The 16,022-nt window shown below is 45.7% G+C and overlaps 1 protein-coding gene across 2 annotated transcripts in view; it reads left to right on the forward strand.

The window, feature by feature from the left end:
• LOC119978564 (probable tubulin polyglutamylase TTLL1) overlaps window positions 1-16,022 on the forward strand; it is a 75,983-nt gene that overhangs the window by 43,918 nt on the left and 16,043 nt on the right. For both annotated transcript variants that reach the window (XM_038820297.1, XM_038820298.1), the window contains exons 4-5: window positions 1,054-1,188; window positions 4,777-4,885. In XM_038820297.1, coding sequence (XP_038676225.1) covers window positions 1,054-1,188; window positions 4,777-4,885 — 244 coding nt within the window. The remainder of the gene's footprint in view (window positions 1-1,053; window positions 1,189-4,776; window positions 4,886-16,022) is intronic.

Genomic DNA, 16,022 nt, shown 5'->3' on the forward strand with positions numbered 1-16,022 from the left:
TTTTGCCAAGTAACAAGGTGACCAAATTGAAATTATTCTTTCTGTTTTCCGAGCTGGACAGTAGCAACGTTCCCATGACGTTTAATTAATTATTCTCTTCCTTTTGTTTTCTTTGCCGAGCTCAGTAGCTACATGTTGAGTCAGGGATTGGGTTTCAACCACAGGTTTCTTTCAAACAGTGCTTCTGACAATGAATTAGTGAAAGGGTTCTCATGATTAGCTGCTGCCTGAAACTTTAAAAAGATTGAGCTCACCGCAGGTTCTGTCAACTCTGCACTCTGAAGCTGGACTTTTAAGGGAGATTCGGTGAAGTCTACTGCTGCAACTAAAATCTCTGTCCTTAGCTTCCAGGCCTTTTCTCTGGAGCATTTTCTGGGGGGGGGGGGGTTCTCTGTGCGCCATCTCTGCCTTTTGGAAATTTCTTTTACATTAGAATTTTTGTTTGAGTTTCTTTTTAGCATTTCAGTGTTTTTGTTTCACCATTTTAACAAGGTTGCGGATTTTTGATCCTCTGCTGCTACCATGTTGGGGAGCATGCTGGTTACCGAATGGTATGTCTTGAAGAAGTTTTTGTAGCCTTTAGTAAGTGAATTTTTTATTAACTACGAGATCTATTTACACATGCACTAAAGGATACAGGTTGGGAACCATCTCCATGTTTAGGTCTTTACGTGTCTCTGCTGAACACCACACTGACCCACAGGTTTGGGTCATGTACCTTCTTGCATCACTGTGTGGACAGTATTATACTCAGTCCCACATTAACCATGAATGTGCCGGACCCTTAAGCTACTGCTGTAATTGTGTCAATTTGCTGTATTATCTCACTCAAAGTATTTTTACAGTTTTGTATTTTAAGACTGTGGAATCTGCCTTATTAGAGGTATTAAGAGGTAGGGTAAAGAAATAGACTCAACAGAAGCTGCATGTGCAGGTTTTTGCTTAGACATGTAATGCCTCTGACATTATTTGTGCTTTGTGAACCCTCTTTAATGTATTTTTAAAATGGTGGACAAAAAAGGTTCAAGCCAGCTAATCTTCATTAATTTACAGGTTTATATCTCCTGCTGGGAAGGAAGCATATGTCATTTCACTGTACATAGACAACCCACTGCTGATTGGTGGAAAGAAGTTTGATTTACGGTTGTACGTGTTGGTGACCTCCTATCGACCATTAAAATGTTATATGTAAGTGTGAAAATCAATTTATTACTTCTGGACCTATCACAGTTGTAGAGATTTTAAATATAAGAATCTTGAGTATATACTCTGGGGCAGCAGGGTAGCATGGGGGGGGGGGGGGGGGGGGCAGCAGGGTAGCATGGTGGTTAGCATAAATGCTTCACAGCTCCAGGGTCCCATGTTCGATTCCCGGCTGGGTCACTGTCTGTGTGGAGTCTGCACGTCCTCCCCCTGTCTGCGTGGGTTTCCTCCGGGTGCTCCGGTTTCCTCCCACAGTCCAAAGATGTGCGGGTTAGGTGGATTGGCCATGCTAAATTGCCCGTAGTGTCCTAATAAAAGTAAGGTTAAGGGGGATGTTGTTGGGTTACGGGTATAGGGTGGATACATGGGTTTGAGTAGGGTGATCATGGCTCGGCACAACATTGAGGGCCGAAGGGCCTGTTCTGTGCTGTACTGTTCTATGTTCTATGTTCTATACTATAATCAAACAAACAATGTGTTTAAAGATTAAATGCCTGCTAATCCATTCCTTAAAAAACATCTGAGAAATTTGAATAGAGCAAAGGAAACATTTATTTCAGAACTTTAGAAGTTATGGCTCAGTGAGACTAACCAGGGAAATCAGTGTATTGATGGAGTCAAATAAGAATCCTTCTTTCTAAATTTTTGTTTCTACTCATTTACTTTTCACTTGCTAATTTTTCCCTCCAGTCCCATGTTATTCTCTGTCTGAAGAGTTTGTGGGATAATGTAATATTAGCCTTTGACAGGTCAAATGATTTGTTATAGTGCAAATCCTTACATTGGGTTTCATGCTTGCTCTAAAATTATATGACAGCATATTACATTATAGAAATTTATTTTGACATGATATTGAGAAAATTGCTACTAGTTTTGCAGTGTGGTACGAAAATACCAGCAGCAGAAAACAACTTTTATAAATTCAGACTTATAATGCATAACTCCACCTCCGAAGAGCTTTTATTGGTAGCGAGGTAAGGCATGGAGATCAGCATACTGGAGGATTTTCTATGTTTGCACAGATTTAGTTTATTGCTTCCTATTCATGGTTTTCTGAAAACAATTTAAATTGCAATTAAAAAGAATACTACAACTCAAGCTTCATCACCTGGTAAATCATCTGATAGCCTGAGCTGCAGTGGATTTTTCAAATGACTGCTAAAATAATGACTCAGTTAAACTTTCTGCTTAACCACAAGGAGAGCGAGGAAGTGAGTCCCTAATTTTTTGGAACATTCAACTTTTAGTATTAGGGATACATCAGGAATAGTCTGCATAGGATGGCAGCTCTGTCTCGAAAGACCTCTATTCACTGTGTGGAATAGTCCTTTGTCTTAGAAGAAAGGACACAATGAATCAACATCCAGGAACTGTAAGTTCAGTGATGTAGTAGATAGTGTTTATCATTGGGCTTTCCTTTAAGTAAAACACTTGGTCAGAACAGGTTTTATTTGCAGTGAACTGGCTATTTAATAACCAGTTTACTCTTAACATTTAGAAAGAAAAAGGTCACTGATTGTTGCGATAATGCAAATGCTCCCTGAGATATAAACCAATATTGTCGAGAATTTAAAACACACACAATCTGTGAACACACCTGTGAGAGGTTAGTCTACATGTCCCATTTAAGACACCTGAGGAGGAATTTCTTCTCTGAGCGGAGATGCATGTCTTGAATTCTCTTTCACAGAGAGCAGTAGAGGTTGGGCCATTGAATATATTCATGGCTGAATTAGACTGAATTTTGATTGACAGGGGTTGTGGGAGGAAAGTGGAGTTAAGGCTACAATCATACCAGCCATGATCTTATTGAATGGTGGAGCAGGCTCAATGGGCAGAAATGCCTATTCCAGCTTCAATTTTGTTTTTAAATCCAGCCCACTCCTGTTTAAATTTTTGCTTAAATGCACCATCTGTATCAACAATATCTTTCATCACATTTTTAGAAAGAATTATCACTTTTTTTTAGACTCCAGCTTATAAGTTCTTAGGAAGGTAGAACACTGAAAAATCAGAATTGTCACATTTTCAATATGAATATAAGCAATGGCTTGTGCAGTTTTCTGATTAACAAAATAGATTGTGTGTAGGTGGGTTGCATAAACAAACAAATAATATTTCCTAACGTCACAAAAATCTGCTTTATTTCAAAAAATGATTTTTAACCAACTGGCTGGAAACCTGAATTGAACTTTAAAAAAAAACAAACGGTGACTTTGGCTCAAAGCCAGGATGGCTATCCAATTTTCATCACTGTACCTTCCATATTTCAATCCATTGAGATGGAAATGCCGTATTTGCAAAGACCTATTAAGGACAAATGACCAGGGGAATATGAATAAAGAACATATCTTGTTCTTATTAGCAAGGCACCAAGGTGAACACCTAAGGTGTTTAACAGGCAGAGACGAACCACTAAACCGAATCTGGCTGGTGACTGTTTTGCAGAACACCTTCGGTCAGCCTGCAAATATGAATCTGATCTTCTGGTCACTTGCCATTGCAATTCATCATCTTTTTCTCATGCTCCCATTTCTGTCCTCCACCTACAACAATGTTCCAGTGAAGCTCAACGCAAGTTTGAGGAATACAACCTCATCTTCTGACTAGGCATTTTACAGCCTTCTGAGCTCAATATTGGGTTCAACAACTTCAGACGAAAATCCTGCCCTCCATTTTGAATTTTCTCCCCCGCCCCACCCCCCCAAGTGCTTGTCTGTCTCTTATTCTCATATTTTGCTTTCAGAAACTGCTCACCTTTATCTTGCTATTAACACCTGAACCAATGGTTTGTGCCTTTAATATAATCATTACCACTCCCTTCATCTTGTCTTCCATGAAATCGTTGTCATTCAATCTTCCCCTCCCTCTAACCTATCCCTGACCTTCTCATTTGCCCCGCCACTCTTTTTCAATAGCATAAATCCCTACACGTTTCTACCCCTCTTCAGTTCTGAACAAGACTCATATTGGATGCGAAACGTTAACTTTTTCTCTCTCCACAGATGCTGCCAAACCAGCTGAGTTTTTCCAGCACTTTGTTTTTATTTCAGATCTCCAGCATCCTTAAACCTAATTATTTGGACAATTGTGTGTGTTTGTACAAAAGAAACTTCCTTACTTGATCTTAACACTACACAAAATCAATTACGTTTGGTAAAGATTACTATGTATTCACCTAGGATTGTTCAAGTATGAAACAGGGCAGAATTCAGACTGAATCGCAGAATATTACAGACTCTGCTGTGCTACAAAGGGTATTGATTGGTTAGAACAAATGGTAAATAGATGTTCATTGACGAGACTGAAATATTAGTCAAAGGGTCTGTGATCTGTAAAGTTTAATTGAGAATTGATTACTTCTACCAGGTGTTGTGTAAAAGTAACTTGGCATTAGCAAATGCAGAAGATAGACAGCGTTCAGTGAGACTGGGTGAACTTACTATAAGGATAATTTGTTAAATTTACTAATAATTTTGACAGAGGTTATTACTACATGCTATTGAAATATGACAATGCATTTCCTTGCAAGGCAAATACAATATTGCATTGCTTCTTTCATTTTCATTGTAGGTATCGACTGGGATTTTGTCGTTTTTGTACAATGAAGTACACTCCAAGCACTAGTGAATTAGATAACATGTTTGTGCATCTTACAAATGTGTCCGTGCAGAAACATGGGGTAAGTTGCTAACGTCTTGCATGCTGAGTGGCGAATTGACCAATGTCAAAAAAAGAACATGAAAAATAGGAGCAGGAGTAGGCAATTTTGTCTCTTGAGCCTTTTACACCATTCAATGAGATCATGGCCCAACTTCTATTGCCATTTCACCGTCACACGTTATTCCCATTGTATCCAAAAATATATTAATCTCTGTCTTGAATCTGCTCAACAACTGAGAATTCACAGCTCTTCGAATGAAGAGATTTCTCCTCATTTCAGACATAAATGGCCAACTCGTTGTTCTGTTACTGCTTTCCTAGTTCTAGATTCCTTAACCAGAGGAAATATCCTCTCTCCATCCATCCTGTCAAGCCCTATAGGAATTTCAAATGTTTCAATTCCTCATTATTATAAACTCCAAAGATTATGTCCGAAGCTTACTCAATCTCCCCATTATTGAGCAATTCTTACCATCCCAGAAATAAGTCTAGTAAACCTACATCGCACTCTCTAAGTCAAGTATATCCTTCCTAGATAAGTAGATCAAAACTATAAAGTATGTCCTCAATATAAGTCATCCAAAAGACATTTTACTTAATATTGTTTACTCTTCAGGATTTTTTCCCCGATTTTTGATTTTAAATCATCTGTGACATGGCCCCCCACCCAAGCCCAAACTGAACTCTTAGCCAACTGTTGATATGTTCTTATACCGGAGTGGGAAAGGAGAGAGAGTGGGAAAGGAGAGAGAGAGAGAGAGAGAGGGAATGGAGAGAGAGAGTGTGGGAATGGAGAGAGAGAGAGTGTGGGGAAAGAGAGAGAGAGAGTGTGGGGACAGAGAGAGAGAGAGAGAGTGTGGGGACAGAGAGAGAGAGAGAGTGTGGGGACAGAGAGAGAGAGAGAGTGTGGGGACAGAGAGAGAGAGAGTGTGGGGACAGAGAGAGAGAGAGAGAGAGAGTGTGGGGACAGAGAGAGAGTGTGGGGACAGAGTGGGGGGAAAGGAGGGGGAGAGAGTGTGGGGAAAGGAGGGAGAGAGAGTGTGGGGAAAGGAGGGAGAGAGAGTGTGGGAAAGGAGGGAGAGAGAGTGTGGGGAAAGGAGGGAGAGAGAGTGTGGGGAAAGGAGGGAGAGAGAGTGTGGGGAAAGGAGGGAGAGAGTGTGGGGAAAGGAGGGAGAGAGAGTGTGGGGAAAGGAGGGAGAGAGAGTGTGGGGAAAGGAGGGGGAGAGTGTGTGGGGAAAGGAGGGAGAGAGAGAGTGTGGGGAAAGGAGGGGAGAGAGTGTGGGGAAAGGAGGGAGAGAGAGTGTGGGGAAAGGAGGGAGAGAGAGAGTGTGGGGAAAGGAGGGAGAGAGAGAGTGTGGGGAAAGGAGGGAGAGAGAGAGTGTGGGGAAAGGAGGGGGAGAGAGTGTGGGGAAAGGAGGGGGAGAGAGTGTGGGGAAAGGAGGGGGAGAGAGTGTGGGGAAAGGAGGGGGAGAGAGTGTGGGGAAAGGAGGGAGAGAGAGAGAGTGTGGGGAAAGGAGGGAGAGAGAGAGAGTGTGGGGAAAGGAGGGAGAGAGAGAGAGTGTGGGGAAAGGAGGGAGAGAGAGAGAGTGGGGGAAAGGAGGGAGAGAGAGAGAGTGTGGGGAAAGGAGGGAGAGAGAGAGAGTGTGGGGAAAGGAGGGAGAGAGAGAGAGTGTGGGGAAAGGAGGGAGAGAGAGAGAGTGTGGGGAAAGGAGGGAGAGAGAGAGAGAGTGTGGGGAAAGGAGGGAGAGAGAGAGAGTGTGGGGAAGGAGGGAGAGAGAGAGAGTGTGGGGAAAGGAGGGAGAGAGAGAGAGTGTGGGGAAAGGAGGGAGAGAGAGAGAGTGTGGGGAAGGAGGGAGAGAGAGAGAGTGTGGGGGAAAGGAGGGAGAGAGAGAGAGTGTGGGGAAAGGAGGGAGAGAGAGAGAGTGTGGGGAACGGAGGGGAGAGAGAGAGAGTGTGGGGAAAGGAGGGAGAGAGAGAGAGTGTGGGGAAAGGAGGGAGAGAGAGAGAGTGTGGGGAAAGGAGGGAGAGAGAGAGAGTGTGGGGAAAGGAGGGAGAGAGAGTGTGGGGAAAGGAGCGCGGGAGGGGTAGAAAAAGCGAGAGCGCGGAAAGGGGAAAGAGAGAGTGCAGGAAGGGAAGAGAGAGAGAGAGAGAGAGAGAGCGAGAGATGGGGAAGGGGAAAGGGAGGGCGAGAGAGTGGAAGGGGAGAGAGAGCGAGAGAGTGGAAAACGGCTACATGCAAAATGTTGAGCCTAGTTACAAAGGTGCTGTGGGTGAGACTAGAAGCTGTGCTTCTCAGGACTTCTTTGGCGAATTAGTGGTATCTAATTTTAATGTACATAGTATTTCTGTTATATTTAGTGATTTATTTTATCTTGAAAATTATTCTGGCTATGAATGCACAATGATGCATGAGTACGCTGTAGTAATTCAACTTGTTTATTTTGTTTTTTCAAAAAATGTCTGAAGGAACCTAACTGTTACAATGATTCCTATGGAAAGCCATGATTCATCTACAGTTGTTTGACTTAAAAGTTATGATTTTCAGGAACGCAACCACAATTTATAAGGAGAACTTAGTATACAGTGCTCTGTGCAGTCTCACCACAGCCCTATATAATTGTAGTGATGCTTCTTTATTCCAATACCTTTGTCCCTTTATAATAGTTACAGCCTGCCACCCTGAAAATGACCGTTTATTTCTGTTTTCTGTCATTAACCAATCCTCAATTGATGCTAATGAATTACCCCCAATACGATGAACCCTAATTTTGTATAATAATATCTTACGTGGCACCCTATCAAATATTTTTTGAAAATCCAAATGCACCACATCCGCTGCTCCTCTTTACCCAACGTGCTAGTTACAGCAAAGAACTTTTAACAGATTTGCCAAATGTTATTTCCCTTTCACAATCCTCATTGACTGCCCTGTTATCACATCCCTAATTATAGATTCTAGCATTTTCCTTTCCACTGATGCCAGGGAAAATCTCGCTTCCAGTTTCTTCTCTCTCCTTTCTTTTATAATGGGGATACATTTGCATTTCATCCATGGCGACCATTCTTTATTCTCGGGAATTCTGCAGGAATGATCATAGATCATAGAATTTACAGTGCAGAAGGAGGGCACTCAGCTCATCGACTTTGCACCGGCCCTTGGAAAGAGCACCCGACCTACGCCCACACGTCACCCTATCCCAGTAACCCCACCTAACCTTTTTGGACACTAAAGGGCAATTCAGCATGGCCAATCCACCTAACCTGCACATCTTTGGACTGTGGGAGGAAACCGGAGCACCCAGAGGAAACCCACGCAGACACGGGGAGAACGTGCAGACTCTGCGCAGGGACCCAAGCCTAGAATCGAACCTGGGACCCTGGAGCTGTGAAGCAACTATGCTAACCATTGTGCCCAATATCTGTAGCCACCTCTTTTAAAACTTTAGGATGTAGGCCTTCCAATCCCAGGGTTTTGTTGACTCTTAGTCATATTTACTCCAGTGTTTTTTCCGAACTTCTTGGGGCGGCACAGTGATTAGCGCGGCTACCTCACAATGTCAAGGACCCATGTTCAATTCCGACCTTGGGTAACTGTCTGTGTGGAGTTCGCACTTTCTCCCCATGTCTGCGTGGGTTTCCACCGGGTGCTCCGGTTTTGTTCCCCACAGTCCAAAGATATACAGGTTAGATGGATTGGCCACACTAAATTGGTCCTTCGTGTTCAAGAATGTGTAGGTTAGGTGGGTGTCTGCACCAGCTCTTGGAAAGAACACCCTACCTAAGCCCATACCTCCATCCTATCCCAGTAACCCCACCTCACCTTTTTTTGGACACTATAGGCAATTTATCATGGCCAATCCACCTAACCTGCCATCTTTGGACTGTGGGAGGAAACCAGAGCACCCAGAGGAAACCCATGCAGACAAGGAGAGAACGTGCAGTCTCCGCTCAGACAGTGACCCAGGTCGGTAATCGAACCTGAGGCCCTGGAGCTGTGAAGCAACTATGCTAACCACTGTGCTACCGTGCTACTCTGCTGGTGACTGAGTCTCCATCTCTGAGTAGGAGTCCGAATACGTCATCTCGGTGTCCTGGTGTTCCATGGCAATGGGGCCGGGGGACAGTAGTGGCAGCAGAGTAGGCGGAACATGTGATGCTGGGGCATCTGGGAACGGTTCAGGTAGCTCAGGGACACTACTGCGGAAGTGATCCACATGCCTGTTTGACTCACGGCCTTGCGATCGCATCTTATACAACAGTGGCTTGGTCTGGGACAATAGCATGCCCTTGATCCAAGTGGCCCCATCACTAAAGTTCTGAACGTGCACCAAGTTGTCCCGTGAAAGGTTGCGTAGGGGCATGCACTTGGCGGTGGCCGTCCCAGATCTGACCTGGCTGTGACGAACCTTCCCGCTGATGTCCAGGATCACTAGACTTACCTGAGTGCACAGGCGGTGTCCCATGAGCATCTCGGATGGTGCGACCCCCGTCGTTGTATGTAGTGTGGCCAGATAGCAAAAAGGAACCTGGCCAAATGCATGTCTAGTGATCCCGAGGTAAGTTTCTCCAAAACGTTCGAACCCCTCACTTGGCCAATTCGTTCAAGGCTGCGTGGTACGGAGCGGTGCGCATGTGGCAAATTCTGTTCGAGTGCATGAACGAGCCGAACTCTGCGCTGATAAAGGCTGTGCTGATATCTGAAGCTAATACTTCTTGGCTGCTGGGTGTGCTGAATGTCTGGCGAAGCCGCCCAACAGTGGCTATTGTGGTTGTCGCCTGCATCCGGTGCACTTCCATCCATTTGGATTGGACATAAACTATGATGAGGAATATGGAGCTTGGTCCCACAAAGTCAACATGGAGGTAGGACCAAGATCAATCTGGCAATTCCCCTGTGTGGAGGGGTGCCAACGGTGGCAGTTTCTAGTGTTCCTGACATTGTGCACATCACTGGGCCAACTTCTCAATGTCATCATCTATTCTGGCCCACCAGACATAACTGCGGGCCAACACCTTCATCTTGAAAACTCTCGGGTGCTCGTTGTGGAGGCCCTCCAACAGTGGGCCAGCCTGGCACCCTAGCGCTGCCAGCCTGGCACTGCCAGGGTGCTGAGGTGGCACTGGCAGGGGCACTGCCAAGGTGATAGGATGGCAGTGCTCGGGTACCAGGTTGGTACTGCCAAGGGTCAGGGCCTGAGGGGGCCCATGCCCATGAATGAGAGGATGGGGCTATGAAAGGTGGGGGGGGGGGAGTGAAGGGAGGGTATGAAGGGACCTCAGAAAGGTTGGGGGGGGTTAAGAGTGGGGGTCCTGAAAGGGAGAAATGGGGAGGACTGTGGGGTGTCCTCACTTGGGGGGTGTGGAGTAATGCCCATGTGTGTGGAGGGGTAACAATGCCCGTGAGTAGTAGGTGTGAGGACCCTCAAGCTCACTTAAAGATTGGGACACCTTCTCAAAATGGCGGCCGATCTCGCTGGTGAGTTCAACTCTCTGGTAATTAAAATTTCAAAGAGTGGGCGTGACTGGGGAGAAACTCCCTAAGGCCCAAAAAATTGACTAGATCTCCCCCCCAAAAAACAGCGAGAAACACCCTGCCAAACCCGACCAATTTAGAATTTGTTTTTGTTGATATCTGCTCATTAATTTCTTTTTGGGTAATTAATTCATCTACTTTGTTGCAAATGCTTTACACATTCAGATATAGTGCCTTCAGCTTTTTCCTGTGTCACTAATGCCATTTTACCTTTGTAAAGCTCTCTGACTCATCCTGACCCACAATTTTTACCCAAATTGCTGCTCTACTCTGCAACATTCTCATTTCCCTTACTATTTTTGAACCTACACTTTCCTGAATCCACCCAGCCCGCCAGTCGTGATAATGACACTTTGTGGTCAGCAGTTTGCAAATGAAAGCTGATGGAACTACTGTGTATTGGGTTTGCGTGCTGCTCTTTTACATCCGGAACCAGTGTTCAAGTGATTGGACAAGGGGCCTCCCGTTTAAATGTTAAGAACTAAGTTGTTTGTGAACTGACTAAAGGCAGATTTAACCCTCGGGTGCAGAGCACAAAACAAAACATATTGGTCCTATTCCTGTTGCAAAAAAAAAAAATGTTTTCATTCAACACCAAGTTGACAATCTTTTTCAGAGAGGCCTGAAGAGAGCAGATCCAAAGTGTAAATGTTTACACTTTTTAAGATGTTTTGCAATGAAAGTTAAGGGGTAGATGGACTTTCTCCTCCAACTGACCATACTCTATCAGCCACTAAATGCTTGGTGTGGTCACTGGAATACACAGAAGAATCTGCACTAAACTGAAGGAATCAGGGGAGAAGTGAAAGACATTAACTGAAATAGATGAAACAAGGGGACTCCCGGTAATACAATGTATGGGGAAGACACACACAAGATGTGTGGAGTACTGTGCCTTTGATCCTCTTTCTTGGTACCATGGATTGTTTATTCTTCGGAAACCCATATAGTTTTTGGATTAGAGGTCTTTTATGACAGAGAAACTCAAAAAGAAATCGGGTAAAAGAAAGCTGGCAGCAGGAACCCGTTGGCGGAGTCTGAGGCCTCTCGGAGCTCAGCAGCTAGTAAAATAGTGGAGTCAGTTTCTGGTTCTCTGTCCACTCCTCTAACAGCTGAGGTTCTTTCCGATACCTCAGCAAAGGATTTTGAAAAACACCGACAAATTGTGTTGGCGGACCTCAAAAGATCAGTTGGGGAAGCCTTGGCCCCCATTCGAGTGGCTCTGGGGAAAATCTAATCAGACCATTGAGGTCCAGGGAGTCACAATGAAGAATATGGAGGTCGCTTTATCGGACCATAGCGATCGGATTGCCGTGCTGGAATTCAAATGTCTTTTGTGACTTAAACAAATAGATCGTTGAGAGCCAAGATGAATGACCTAGAAAACAGGTCCAGGGTGCAAAATATCCGGATTGTGAGGTTGCCGGACAGAATTGAGGGCCCTGCACCCATAAAATACTTTTCGGGCATGTTCTGCAAAATGGTGGGTGAGGTTGGATTAACGTCCCTGCCTGAATAGGGTGGCGTCCATCGCAAACTTTGGCTGAAGCCTTATCCTGAAGCTCCACACGTGCGGAAAGTCCACAGCTTCAACGAAAAGGAGAAGGTTTCGCAATAGGCACGGGCACACCGCACTTTTAAGTGCGAAGGCCACTCTCATCAGGACATGGGTGCGGAGTTAGCAAAGAAAAAAGTTGCATTCAATGGAGTCGAGGCTGCCCTGTATAAGAGTGGAGTCCAGTTCAGGTTGATCAACCCAGCTTGCCTCGGTAACTTTTGAGGAAGAAGACTATTTCCTCGGCATGCCAGAGAGGCGGACTCTTTTGTTGAAAGACACAAGTTTTAATTCAGCGGCCATGTTGTATTGTTAAATTGTTGGGGTGTCATGTTTGATCTCGTTTTTTCTTGTTCATGTTGCGGTTGAGTACCTATGGTGCTTTATTGGAATTGGGGTTTTACACTATATGGGGTTCTGGTCTTGGTATTAATATATAGCTTCCATTTGGTGCGCAACTTAAATGGAGTTTTGTTTTTTTATTATTTATATCTATTTTTCTCTTTCTCCAATTGGGAATCACCCTGCTAACTAAGGAGTTACTTAATGAGAGCAGTTTGGAGGGTTCGCTACAGCTCATCATAGGAGGGCCTGTGTCAGATAATGAGCTTGGAGTTCTTGTTTTGTTTGGGTTTGTTAAATGTAGACTTTAGTTTGCCTCGCTCCTTGGCTAATATCTCGTGGTGGAAATGTCTGACTCCGGACTTCTGGTGGCGGCCGTGGAGTGAGTGGTTGCACACAGGGCAGCTCCGGCTCGAAGGTACAGATTTGAGCTCTTTTTACCCAAAAACGGGAGAATTTTAACGGGAAAGTGTAGCTGAAGGTGTGGAGGAGAAGTTCCTCTCGGGAGTGACATCTCTAGTTATAAGGCCCGGCAGATGAAGGTTAAAAACCTGGCCAAGTAATTGGAAGAGACCTGTGGCGCAGCAGCAATTGGAAAGAAAGCGGAGGGGGAAGGGTCAGCACAGATTGGAAACCCCAGATGGAGCAGCTAATGGCATTTCTCAAAGAGGAGTTCTGTCAACAAAGAAAGGAGCTGCAGCAAAACCGATCGAAGGAGAGGATGCATTCCTGAAAGGCTCGATTGAGAGAGCCGAGAAGTGCTTGGAAGCATAGGGGTCGCAGATCCAAGGGATGGAGTGGATGGTGTCTGACCATAGTGTTCGGGTGGTGGCATTGGAGGTAGAGGTGGGGCTCATGGAGGACCTTTGCAAGTCGTTAAGAGCAAAGGTAGAGGAGCAGGAGAACAGATCTGAAAGGCATACTTGTGTATCGTTGGCCTGTCAGCAGGTGTGGAGGCACGAGTGCTAAGAGATACGTCTCGAGGATGCTGGTGGCAGAGAGGGTGTTGGACAAGGCCCCAGAGGTGGATAGAGCGCACAGGTCCCTAAGGCAGAAGCCAAAGGAAGGGAAGGTCCACAGGGTGCCATCCAGACAGATCAAGGAGGAAAGGGTGGGGGAGAGGTAGATAGGAGGAGTCTTTGGGCAGGAGCTGCCACGCTTGCAGGTAATGCTGGTGAATGGAGGTGAGGTGGGGGAGGTGGCCGAGGGGGGCTGGGGGTGGGAGAGAGGGAGATGCAACGCAACGTGGCAGTGTTGGAGGAGAATCGTGGTCATGGGCAGAGAATGGGGACATTTAAAATGGGCCTGTTTGAGGGTGAAATTAAAGGGGACAGAATCGGTAGGGGAGGATGACGGGTAGTGGAGAGGAATGGAGGCACAACGGTATGGCTCTTAACATGGAATGTGCAGGGGTGGAACGGGCCTGTGAAGAGATCTTTGTGCAGTTGAGAAGCCTGAAGGCGGAGGTGGTTTTTCTACAGGAGACGCACCTCCGGGTGAGGGATCAGGTTAGGTTGAGGAAGGGATGGGTGGGTCAGGTGTTTCACTCAGGGTTTGACTCAATGTCATGGGGGGGTGGCTATTATGTTGAGTAGAAAGATGGGGTTTGTAAGTACCAACGAACTTGGTACTTTGCGCAGGTGAAGGAGACACATCCTGAGTGAGTGAGACACAGCCAGAGTGGGAATTGGAACTTGGTAATTTGGACATTGTGGTAATTTAAGAGGTAAGTGGTGAATTCAAATCTTCAAAACTGTTTTTCAGTTAAAAGGTCAGTGTCTAGCTCAGTGTCTGATTGGCTGAAGCTGCCCCCACCCTAATTGCTGAGAGGCAGTTATCTGTCAGTCACCTGAGGCCTGTTTAGTGGCACAAGGATAGACATTGCATTCTTCTGTTTGAAGCTGTGACCTGATTGGCTGATAGGGAATCTGCACTAAATTTAAAAATTAAACAGTGTTAAACTAATTAAATATAATTAATTATTTAATTTAGGGGGGTATCTAAGCCAGAGATCGGAGAGTACTGTACTTAGCATTTACATTTATAGTAGAAATCTAGCACTAGGAAACATATAGTTAACAGTAACTTTTTTTACATTTAAAAAACATTTAATTTACGAATTAATGAACGCAGTGTCAATTAGAGGGGTGCAGTGCTCTGACTGTGAGATGTGGCAGGTCTGGGAGGCTTCCAGCGTCCCGGTTGGCTTCATCTGCAGGAAGTGCACCCAACTGGAGTACCTCACAGACCGCATGGCTCGGTTGGAGCAGCGGCTGGATGCACTTGGGAGCATGCAGGTGGCGGAAAGCGTCATAGATAGCAGTTATATAAATGTGGTCACACCCAAGGTGCAAGCAGAGAAATGGGTGACCACCAGAAGGGGCAGGCAGTCAGTGCAGGAATCCCCTGTGGTTGTCCCCCTCTTGAACAGGTATACCCCTTTGGATACTGTCAGGGGGAATAGCCTTTCAGGGAAAACAGCAGCAGACAGAGCAGTGGCACCATGGCTGGCTCTGATGTTCAGCAGGGAGGGTCAAAGCGCAGAATAGCAATAGTCATAGGGGACTCTATAGTCAGGGGCACAGATAGGTGCTTCTGTGGATGTGAAAGAGACTCCAGGATGGTATGTTGCCTTCCTGGTGCCAGGCTCCAGGATATCGGGTAGCAGGCATCCTGAAGGGGGAGGGCAAATAGGCAGAGGTTGTGGTACATATTGGTACTAACGACATAGGCAGGAATGGGATGAGGTCCTGCAGCAGGAGTTCAGGGAGCTGGGCAGAAAGTTAAAAGACAGGACCTCGAGGGTTGTAATCTCGAGATTACCCCCTGTGCCACGTGCCAATGAGGCTAGAAATAAGAAGAGAGAGCAGCTAAACACGTGGCTAAACAGCTGGTGTAGGAGGAAGGGTTTCAGTTATCTGGATCACAGGGAGCTCTTCCGGGGCAGGTGTGACCTGTATAAGATGGACGGGTTGCATCTAAACTGGAGAAGCATAAATATTCTGGGTGCGAGGTTTGCTAGTGTCACACGGGAGGGTTTAAACTAGTATGGGGGGGGGGGGGGGGGGGGGGGGGGGTACCGGAGTAATAGGTCAGGAGGTGAAAAAATTGAGGGAGAACTAGGAAATAGAGCCACTATGGCTCTGAGGAAGAGTAGACAGGGAGATGTTGCTGAAAACAGTGGGACTGGTGGCCTGAGGTGCATATGTTTTAATGCAAGAAGTATAACAGGTAAGGCAGATGAACTTAGAGCTTGGATTAGTACTTGGAACTATGATGTTGTTGCCATTACAGAGACCTGGTTGAGGGACGGACAGGATTGGCAGCTAAACATTCCAGGATTTAGATGTTTCAGGCGGGATAGAGGGGGAGGAGTTGTGGTACTGGTTGGGGAAAATATCACAGCTGTACTGCAAGAGGACACCTCAGAGGGCAGCAAGGCTATATGGGTAGAGATCAGGAATAAGAAGGGTGCAGTCACAATGTTGGGGGTTTACTACAAGCCTCCCAACAGCCAGCGAGAGATAGAGGAGCAGATAGGTAGACAGATTTTGGAAAGGGGTAAAAGCAACAGGGTTATTGTGATGGGAGACTTTAACTTCCCTAATATTGACTGGGACTCACTTAGTGCTAGGGGCTTGGACGGGGCAGAGTTTGTAAGGAGCATTCAGGAGGGCTTCTTAAAACAATATGTGATAGCCCAACTAGGGAAGGGGCTGTACTGGA

The sequence above is a fragment of the Scyliorhinus canicula genome, chromosome 15 (assembly GCF_902713615.1).
Source record: "Scyliorhinus canicula chromosome 15, sScyCan1.1, whole genome shotgun sequence".
NCBI lineage: Eukaryota > Metazoa > Chordata > Chondrichthyes > Carcharhiniformes > Scyliorhinidae > Scyliorhinus > Scyliorhinus canicula.